Genomic DNA, 10,854 nt, shown 5'->3' on the forward strand with positions numbered 1-10,854 from the left:
ACCATCGGAAACTTCGGCCATTTCTCTGTGCTTTCCAAAAGCACTCTCACAGCTCCTCTGAGCTGAGCTGTGTCTGTCTCAGTCAGAAGTGAAAGCAGATCTGAACGCAGACACACACTGTGATGCATTTTCCTGCGTCAAGCTCCTCCCAGATACAGGACGCCACGGAGTTTTAACCCTGCCAGTTCTAAACTCCACATATTACACCAGTACAGATAGCAAAAATGTATAAAACTGGGTCAAATATATGTTGGAAATGTAAAGAAAAAGAAGGGACTTTTTATCATATGTGGTGGTGAGGCAAGGAAGGAAGGGCTACCCCTATATTATCCATATAACCAGTTATCAATAATCAATATATATTCATATATGCTTACACAAATCAAGGATTACAGTACTTTATAAATCCACTTGAATCAAAAGGGAAGCTGTGCTGCAAACTGCTTGAAACAGCAAGTTAGGAACCGACCTTTCCCCTAGAAACATCTGTGCACCCCGGACAAAGACATGAATCAGAGATTCTGGTACAAAATTCCCCTCAGATACAGGCTAAATTAATCCACAGAACAGGAAGAGCAAAACCACAAAATGTCCAAGCTCCCTGTCCTGTCATAACTAGGGGAAAGGTTAGACTGAGCGTCACTGGGAGCATTGGAAAGCGGAACTGGAACCCAGCGCTTGACCAGTACTATACCAGTAGCTAGGAGCGTGACAACTGCTTGCTGATTGGCTGATATTTTTGCTGACCAAGTATGAGTCCTTCATGATTGTCTTATGATCTATGATTTGCTGTGATTTGCTCAGGTATAAAGACCCCTGTGTTTCTGTCAATCGGGGTCCCAGTTCTTTGGAAGAGATTCCAACTGGGTCCTTATTGCCCGGCAATAAACTTCACCTTCTTATTCTCCATTGCTGCGTCTGCTTGATCCTTATCCTTGCAACATTTGGTGCCGTGACTCGGATCACACAGGCCAGTAGGGGTTTTTTACCCAAAAAGAGCCGGCCTCCGGTTCTTGGGGGGAGAACCGCCGGAGGATTTTTGGCTTCTCTCCAGGCGCCTATCGGACATCATTTCCGAGGGAGGAAGGCAATCGCCTTCGGCGCGGGATCCCAACAAGACGGAGGCAAGGACCGAACAAGGAGAATCTGAAGGGGAGCCAACAGGAAAGGCGCGCCACGACAGGAACTCACGGTGAGTTGAGATAAAAATGAGTGCTGATCAACACTCAGGGTGACCCACCAGTAACCTCCCGTTAAAGGGAAAGGATCACCTGAAGGGTGAGGGAGGAGAAGCTGGGTCAACCAAAGGAAGGGAAGAGGTTCTGCAGGGAAAAGTTGGGGAAAAATAGCTGTGGGGGGGAAGAAAAAGGGGAGGAAAACGCTGTATGAAAGTGTGCAATTTTCTGCCAAGTTGTTCGCCGCAGGCGAAGGGGGGAGGAAGGGCTGTGTTTGTCTGTGTGAAAGTCCCGGGACGCCGGGTGAATGTGTAAGATCTGAGTTGAAAAAGGAAGTGTGCTGTGGTTTTCCCTTGTTCTATTTTTGAAACTGCCTAGCTGGAAGTGTTTGTCTGGTGAAGAGGGAAAGTTTCTGCAGAACTATGGGGGGAAAATGCTCAAAACCAGCTCAAGCCTGTACACCCTTAGAATGCATGTTAGAAAATTTTAAGAAGGTTTTCCCAGAAGAACAAGGGGAGGTCAGACCAAGTAAGGAAGTTTTAAAGAAATATTGTCAACAGATATGGCCCCAACAGGTCAAATCCTGGCCAGAAAATGGCTCCTTTAGGATTGAGAGATGTCAAGCAGTTATGGATTCAATAATGAAAAATCCGGATTTGTTTAGGGAGCAGTACTATTACATTTCGAAGTGGACTGCTATTTGTTTAAAAAATCCAGATTGGATGAAAAGAGGAAGTGACAGCTGCGAGATTTTCGCTGTAAGGCAGGAAGCCAGAAAACCCTTAACAGTTTCTGCAGCTGACAGGAAAATTTATGTGGGTCCTTCAGAGGAGGAAGGAATCCCTCCCCCGCCATACAATTATAGCAGCAGGAATCAAGCAATACAGCCGCCTTCAAGGCAAGCATGGCCAGACCAAAATGCAATGGCAGGACAGATCCCTATGCCCAGCCAATCTCAGCCTGCAATGAATAAAGCCCCGCAAGCCACAAATGGTGCTTCACAGGCAGCCCCACCCTCTCGAGCATCGCTGGATGTGCCTAGCCTCGCAGAATTGCCTTCCCAGCCAAAACAAACAGCTGCTCTAGATCAAAGCACGTTACCCTCCCCTCCCGAGGAAAAATACAACCAGGACATGTCAGCCTTGCAAACACAGACGGAGGGAGAGGGAGGGGGAACCAGCGCATTTCAAATGTCTGGAGCATGGGGGGAACAAACTAATTCATTGAGAACCCCAGAAAGCCATGACAGTTCTAAATTATGGAAATTGATGGATGCAATTACAGATTCTGGACAAAAGTTGGTCCTTAAAATGAGAGAAAGTGATTTGCCTAGTACATCTCAAAGCCCAGCCTCACCTAAGCTTTCAAAAGGAGGCTATTACTTACGTAATAACAAGGGGGCACCAGCGCCAATGCTTCCCCTAAGGGCTGTTTTGGGGCCCCAAGAGCCACGGCCAGTGGATGCAAATGGGAGACCAACGGGTCCTTGGCCTTCTAGGGCAGTTACACTTCAATATGTCCCTTTTACAACCACGGATTTATTGAATTGGAAAACGCATACGGTACCCTTTTCAGAAAAACCTCAGGCCATGCTGGATTTAGTTGCTTCCATTATGGTAACTCATCTGCCTACATGGCAAGATTGCAGGCATCTTTTGATGACACTTTTCACCTCTGAGGAAAGGAGAAGGATAGATACAACTGCAGACAACAATCTTAAGGCTCAGGTGCCAAACTCTGAAAACAATCCAGATGCTTGGGTCCGTGCAAGGTATCCACTCACAGATCCAGGGTGGGACCCAGAAAGGGATAAGGACGCCTTGGACAATTATCGGCAGGAAGTTATAAAGGCTATAAAGGGTGCTGCCAGAAAGCCTACAAATATTTCTAAGGTGGCTGAGGTTCTTCAATTCCAAGATGAATCTCCTTCTAATTATTTGGAACGCTTAATGGAGGCTTATAGAATTTACACCCCCTTTGATCCAGAAGCCCCAGAAAGTAAGCAAATGGTGAATGCGGCATTTGTGGCTCAAAGTGCTACGGACATTAGGAGGAAATTGCAAAAGTTAGACGCTTTTGAAACATTGCAAATGGATCAGCTCCTAGCAATCGCTCTAAGGGTTTATTTGAACAGAGAAAATGAGGTTAAGAAGGACAGAGTGCGGGAAATGAAACAAAAGGCAGTGTTTTTGGCTGCAGCCATCAGCCAAGGCTCAGCATTTGACGCAGGTGCCCAAGGGAGAGGTTCCAGTAGGGCACGAGGAAGAGGAAGAGGAAGGGGATTGCCATTGGGAAGGAATCAGTGTGCAATTTGCAGAAAGGAAGGTCATTGGAAACAGGAGTGCCCTGAAGCGAGGGAAACAGAGGGAGAAGGTGAATTCAGGGAACAGAGGGAGCGTGGACGTGGATGGGGATCGCAGAGAGGAAGGATGCAAGCTGGAAGATATGTGAGGAACAGAGGAAGTAGCAGAGATTTTGTTGGATTAGCGCAATTGGAGGAATATGAGAATGAGAATGCATAGGACAGACCGGGCTCAACTCTTTCTTTAGGCTCCCAAGAGCCCATGGTCTCGGTTAAACTGGGGAGCCGCTTAGTAAATTTCATGATAGACACAGGTGCGCAATTTTCGGTGCTCACGAAGCCGTTAAAAGCGAAAAGCAACCAAGCAGTGACAATTGTGGGGGCCACAGGCAACAGGGTCCTTACACCGTTTTTGCAACCTCAAGAATGCCAGATTGGGGGAAAAACCCTTACACATCAATTTCTGTATGTCCCTGAATGCCCAATCCCCTTGCTGGGACGTGACTTTCTGTCAAAGGTTCAAGCACAGATCACCTTCACACCAAAAGGGACAGAAATGAAATTACCCCAGGCTGCATCAGGGATTGTCACAGTGGAGGTGCCTAGGGAACAGGCATGGAAAATGATGGGGGCTTTATCAAAAACAGACTCCCAAAAGGACATTTCACAGATTCCTAAAAATCTGAGAGCCCCACCTGGAGTATGGGCAGAGGACAACCCACCAGGCATGGCAAAGAATATAGCCCCATTCATAATAAACCTAAAGCCAGGGGCAAAGCCAATAGCAACCAGACAATACCCAATTCCAAGACAAGCAGCAGAGGGAATGCAGATGCATATAGACAAATTTTTGCAATATGGGCTTTTGGTAAAGTGCCAGTCCAGCTGGAATTCTCCACTTTTCCCAGTGCGCAAGCCAAATTCGGACCAGTTCCGCCCAGTCCAAGACCTGAAAAGGATTAATAATTTAATTCAGACGGTGCATCCATGTTTGCCCAATCCTTACAATCTCCTAGGATTAATTCCATCAGAGGCCAGGGTGTTTACAGTATTGGACTTAAAGGATGCTTTTTTCTGTTGCCGGATTGCCTCCCAGAGTCAGCCAATATTTGCATTTCAATGGGAGGATCCTTACAAGGGGACAAAAACCCAATTAACGTGGACAAGATTGCCCCAGGGCTACAAGAATTCGCCAACACTTTTTGGAACAGCCCTTGCCCAGGATTTGTCTAAATTCCCTTCAGTACCTGGGAAAACAATTCTTTTGCAATTTTTGGATGACTTATTGATCAGTTGTGATACCTATGAGACTTGTAAAAAGGCCACAGAGGATTTGCTTTATCTCCTTTGGGAGGCAGGATACAAGGTGTCTCGGAAAAAGGCACAAATTTGCCAAGAGACAGTGAAATATTTGGGTTTCCACATTTCTCACCAACAGAGGGCATTGGGATCCGAAAGGAAGGAAGCCATTTGTGTCATTAAGGAACCCACAAGCCGCAGGCAATTGCGGGGGTTTTTGGGGGCCGCAAGCTTTTGTCGAATTTGGATCCCTGATTTTAGCACCCTAGCAAAGCCTCTATATGAGAGCACAAAAGGCAGAGAAAATGCTCATTTTGAATGGCATGCAGAGCAAAGGAAAGCTTTCAATACATTAAAGTCTAAACTGATGCAGGCTCCAGCCTTGGCTTTGCCAAACCCAGAAAGAGCTTTTTATCTTTTCGTTCATGAGAAATCTGGAATTGCAGCAGGGGTCTTGACTCAAGTGTTGGGAAGTTGGAAAAGACCTGTAGCTTATTTGTCAGAACAACTGGATGCAGTGGCAAAAGGATGGCCACCTTGTATGCGATCAGTAGCTGCAACAGCCCTATTGGTCAAAAAGGCATTTAAATTCACCTTTGGACAGGAGATTTATGTGAATGTGCCTCATGCTGTGTTGACATTAATGGAATACAAAGGAAGTTATTGGCTTTCCAACGAGCGCATGGCAAATTACCAAGGGCTTTTGTGTGGTAACCCACAAGTACATTTGCAAGTTGTAAACACCTTGAACCCCGCTTCCTTGTTACCCCTTCCTGAGTCAGTGGATCATGAACCTCATGATTGCATACAAGTAATGGACTCAATTTACTCTAGCCGTCCAGATTTGCAGGATGAACCGTTAAAAAACCCAGATATAGAATATTTTACGGACGGGAGCAGCTTTGTGAAGGAGGGGCAAAGGAGGGCTGGATATTCTGTGGTTACTCTAACTGATGTCATTGAAGCACAGCCTCTGCCAATTTCTTCCTCAGCGCAGAAAGCGGAACTTGTGGCTTTAACCAGAGCTCTTCAGCTAGCAGCAGGCTGTAGCGTGAATATCTACACAGACTCAAAGTTTGCTTTTTTAACTCTACATGCCCACGGAGCTTTGTGGAAAGAAAGGGGGCTCATAGGGGCAGAAGGGAAAGCACTGAAATATGGCCCGGAATTGGAAACGCTTTTGGAAGCTGTGTGGGCTCCGAGAAAGGTTGCGGTCATACATTGCCGAGGCCACAGCAAGGGAACCACAAAGGCAGCAAAGGGAAATCAATTGGCGGATCTGGCTGCAAAACGGGCAGCTTTATTGCCACCACCACCTGCCTCTATAACAGCATCTCTTCTTCCTACAGCAGTTGATTTAGAGCAAATAAAGCCCATCTACACGGAGGCAGAACAGGAATGGGCACAACAGGAAGGGGGATACAGAATGCCACCACAGGATGGATGGTTTATCCTCCCAGACCAACGAGTATTTGTTCCAGAAGCCTTAGGCAGGAACATAGTGAAGCAATATCATGAGTCCACTCACTATGGGGCCACAGCATTGCGGGAAAGCCTGAATAGGCAATTCTACATAACAAGGATTTCCCAGCTGGCAGAAGCAGTATCACGTGCATGCCTTCTGTGCGCAAAAAACAACCCCAAGCAAGGCCCAGTTCCTCCACCAGGAATACAGCAAACAGGCCTAATGCCAATGGAAAATTTAATAGTGGATTTTACGGAAATGCCAAAGGCAAAGGGTTACAAGGCTCTCTTGGTCTTCACATGTTCTCTTACAGGTTGGCCTGAGGTCTATCCTACTAGGACAGAAAAAGCCCAGGAGGTTATAAAACGCCTCTTAACGGAAATCATTCCAAGGTTTGGTCTACCAAGGTGTATAGGCAGTGACAATGGTCCAGCTTTCATTGCATCAATAGTGGATGGTGTATGCAAAGCCTTGCAAATACAATGGAAGCTACATGCGGCCTATAGACCTCAAAGCTCAGGGAAAACAGAAAGGATGAATCGGACTCTTAAAGCGCAGTTAGCAAAATTGTGCCAGGAAACTCATTGTAAATGGGTAGACATGTTGCCTATTGCTTTGTTTAGGATCAGATGTTCACCAACAAAGAGACTGAAACTTTCTCCGTTTGAACTTTTGTATGGGAGACCACCTCCAATAGCAGTGGGGAGAACAGCAGACTTGATTCAAGTGGGGGGGCAAATAACTGCAGAACAAATCCAGGCTCTTTCTCGTATTTTTCTTGATTTGAACAGGTGGTGTCTCCAACGCATTCCCATCTGCCTATCCGAACCGGTACATCCTTTTCGGCCAGGAGACCGAGTTTGGGTTCGAGACTGGAAAGACGAACCGCTGACGGCTCGGTGGAAAGGTCCCTACACGGTTCTGCTGGCCACACCAACTGCGGTGAAAGTTGCGGAAGTAACCCCGTGGATTCATCATTCTCGTCTGAAGCGGTCTGAGGGTCATTGGAACTGTGAGCTGAACCCATCTAACCCTCTGAAGTTGAAACTCACCAGGAACCCCTGCACCTAGCCCCACCGGAAGCGGGCAGGAGCACGGGCAACGGGACTACAGGTCTGCTCTCACTGCACCCCGGAAGCCAGTGAGTCTACGCACACCGGAAGATTGAGGAGCTGCACCAGCGTATGGGAGGACCCCTACCAGTTAAAATTTCAGTTAATCCCAGATTCCAGCCAGACTTTGCTCATAAACCCTTAGTACAAATAACAATAACAAGGGTGAACAAAAGGGGGGACATTCATGACAGGTGGGTGGATTGGGTAACTACGTACGGTTGTTACATTCCTTACTTTCTTTGGGAGTTCTACATACCAGATTGGGCACAACCAGGTCCACGACAATAGTTCACATACAAGGGAAAGTACATGCCAGGGGAGCCAAGGAGAGCCATACGTAGCTTCTCCTGCCCACCTCCCCAAGGAGCATTTCCCGGTGCCATACTGGTCACTGTAGCTGTTTTTCCTCCACCACCCACAGGTCCCTTCAAGGTAGCAGTTGCAGAGTGTATACAGTGTGAGTTGACCTCACCAGTTCGACCAGAACCTGGGGACCACTAATAAGTCCACTGGGTGCGGCCGAGCGGGAGGCTATATCTCACTAAAGGGTATGTTCTGGTACCTGCTACCTTATATAATTGTTGCAATTTCACTCCTTCTGGTCCTAATCATTGTATTTTGTGTATATAAGAAGGATCATCGTATTAACATTGACCTAGAGCCAGAACTAATAAGATTCAACCTTGAAGGTATACATGGGGAAAATGAAAATGAAGCTTCTGTTGATTTTGATGTGCTTGTGGCTCCAGAGAGGCCCAATGGTAGTAGGTAATGTTTTTATAAACCATGCTGAACACATGTTCCAGATATATGGGGAAAATGCTACCCTATATTATGAACACCCAAGGAAGGTAGCAGACATGTCCCTTATACCAGGATTAATCAAGGATCCTGATGTCGTGCTGGCAGGCCTACTTTACAATCAGAGTGGTCTCTTTGCAGCCCCACCTATTGAAATGAATGACATCCCCTACAGATATCTCAGATACACCAGAACCACAAAAGGTCTATGTTTTTGCTGTCATGCCACTGGAGTATGGAATTCCAAATGGAAGTATTGGCCCCAAGTTAAGTACCACATGGACAAAGGATGGCTGGGAAATTATACCCAATGCTCGGATAAATTTTGGCTTTGGGGCTCCCACAATGCCTCCTACCAGGGCAATACTACCTCTTCAGATCTGTACCCATACTTTCCTCAATATTCGGTTAATTTCACCGGACAAGGGTCCATTTGTTCTGGTTGGATGATTAAAGATCCTAACCTCTGGTTTCTATATGATGGATTGGCAACAAATTTCCACCCAGGAAATTTCCAGTGTGTTGGAGTGGGGGCATTTACCTTTCCGGTTGCAGTGGAGGTCAATCACAAGGTACCTCATCTTGCAAGCAGACGGAAAAGGGCGGCCCTGGGCGACCACTGTGAAGATGAAATTTATCTGGCAAATTCTGTAGGGAGCGTTGGGGGTGGATTTATAGGATTCCTCTCAATGGGGATTTACCCAGGAGTAGTTGCTGAGCAAAATAGAAAGGCACTGTTTGCTCTTACATGCAGGCTGGAGAAAACTATCAATGCCACCACCCATGTCTTGCGCTCCTTGCAGTCAGAGGTTGAGGATTTGAACCAACTGACAATGACCCATAGATTGGTTTTGGACTACCTCCTTGCACGAGCAGGCGGTTTTTGTAAAATTGTCCCAAAAGGTCGGTGCCAGGTTAAATTCCACGACCTCAACAAGACAATTGAGGACCAATTGCAAAAACTGCAGTCTCTGGTAGCTGACAACACACCCACCCAGAATCCCTGGGAAAAGGTATGGTCGTGGATACCAGGAGAGGGGTGGGTGCATGGCATTCTGACCGCCTTAGCCATAGGAGGAATTGTTTTTCTGTTGTTTCTTTCTGTAATCCCTTGTTGTCTGTCTTTGCTTAGGGGAATGATAGCCCGCAATGTTAAGCATCTCACTGACCCTCATATTATGGCAATATACAGAGCCTTGCCCCCAGTGCCAGATGAGCCAGAGGAAGACGATGGTTATGAGCGAATGCATAGGGAGCAGGTCCCAATGCCTGGGGAACAGGTCCCAGTGCAGGAACAGGCCCCATTGCAGGAAGCAACGGTTTACTCTGATGTCCTGAGTGGTGTTCAAGCTCAGGAGTCAGATGAATCTTCTCTCTGAGCTTGAAAAGGGGGGAATGAGGCAAGGAAGGAAGGGCTACCCCTATATTATCCATATAACCAGTTATCAATAATCAATATATATTCATATATGCTTACACAAATCAAGGATTACAGTACTTTATAAATCCACTTGAATCAAAAGGGAAGCTGTGCTGCAAACTGCTTGAAACAGCAAGTTAGGAACCGACCTTTCCCCTAGAAACATCTGTGCACCCCGGACAAAGACATGAATCAGAGATTCTGGTACAAAATTCCCCTCAGATACAGGCTAAATTAATCCACAGAACAGGAAGAGCAAAACCACAAAATGTCCAAGCTCCCTGTCCTGTCATAACTAGGGGAAAGGTTAGACTGAGCGTCACTGGGAGCATTGGAAAGCGGAACTGGAACCCAGCGCTTGACCAGTACTATACCAGTAGCTAGGAGCGTGACAACTGCTTGCTGATTGGCTGATATTTTTGCTGACCAAGTATGAGTCCTTCATGATTGTCTTATGATCTATGATTTGCTGTGATTTGCTCAGGTATAAAGACCCCTGTGTTTCTGTCAATCGGGGTCCCAGTTCTTTGGAAGAGATTCCAACTGGGTCCTTATTGCCCGGCAATAAACTTCACCTTCTTATTCTCCATTGCTGCGTCTGCTTGATCCTTATCCTTGCAACAGTGGGAACGTAGAGAAGTCAAAATTTTGTGGGAAATGATATATAATGAACTGGAAAAAATGTTTAAAATGACATTTGTAAAGAAACCAGAAGCATTTTTGTTAGGGACTGTAGGACAAGATCTGCCAAGAAAAACAAATAATTTATTTATGTATGCTACAACAGCGGCAAGAGTCTTGATAGCACAAGGGTGGAAGAATGAGGAAATCACAACGAAAGAACAGTGGCAAGAAAAATTGATGAGCTATGAAGAACTGCGGGACATACAAACTGCGGGACAAGGACAACTGTGACATTAAGGAAGAATTGGAACTTTTTACAAATTATCTAAAAAGACAACAAAATGAACTGGACTCCTTGGCAGGTTTTGAATAAACATACACAAATTTATTGGTTGATAACATGATAGATAGACAACGTAAGGATATGTATAATTTTATAACATGCAGAGAATAATATGTGCAAAGAAATCAGAGAGAGGAGCTGAGGGAAGTCCCTGGTTGGGGGGGGGAGGGAGAAATGGAAAAGGGGGAGGGAAATAATGTATGTGATTATATGATTTGATAATTTGTTATGTTGAAATTGCTTAATAAAAATATTTTTTAAAAAAATAAACTTGGGAACAGATATTTGGCTCCATGACCAAAATGACCAA

The 10,854-nt window shown here is 45.9% G+C and overlaps 1 protein-coding gene across 1 annotated transcript; it reads left to right on the top strand.

The window, feature by feature from the left end:
• Positions 1 to 7,706: 7,706 nt before the first annotated feature.
• On the top strand, positions 7,707 to 10,144 carry LOC144326370 (uncharacterized). Its single transcript, XM_077922938.1, has one exon. The coding sequence runs from the start codon at positions 8,052 to 8,054 to the stop codon at positions 9,534 to 9,536; it is 1,485 nt and encodes a 494-aa protein (XP_077779064.1). The 5' UTR covers positions 7,707 to 8,051; the 3' UTR covers positions 9,537 to 10,144.
• Positions 10,145 to 10,854: the final 710 nt, after the last annotated feature.

Source organism: Podarcis muralis, chromosome W (assembly GCF_964188315.1).
Source record: "Podarcis muralis chromosome W, rPodMur119.hap1.1, whole genome shotgun sequence".
Classification (NCBI taxonomy): domain Eukaryota; kingdom Metazoa; phylum Chordata; class Lepidosauria; order Squamata; family Lacertidae; genus Podarcis; species Podarcis muralis.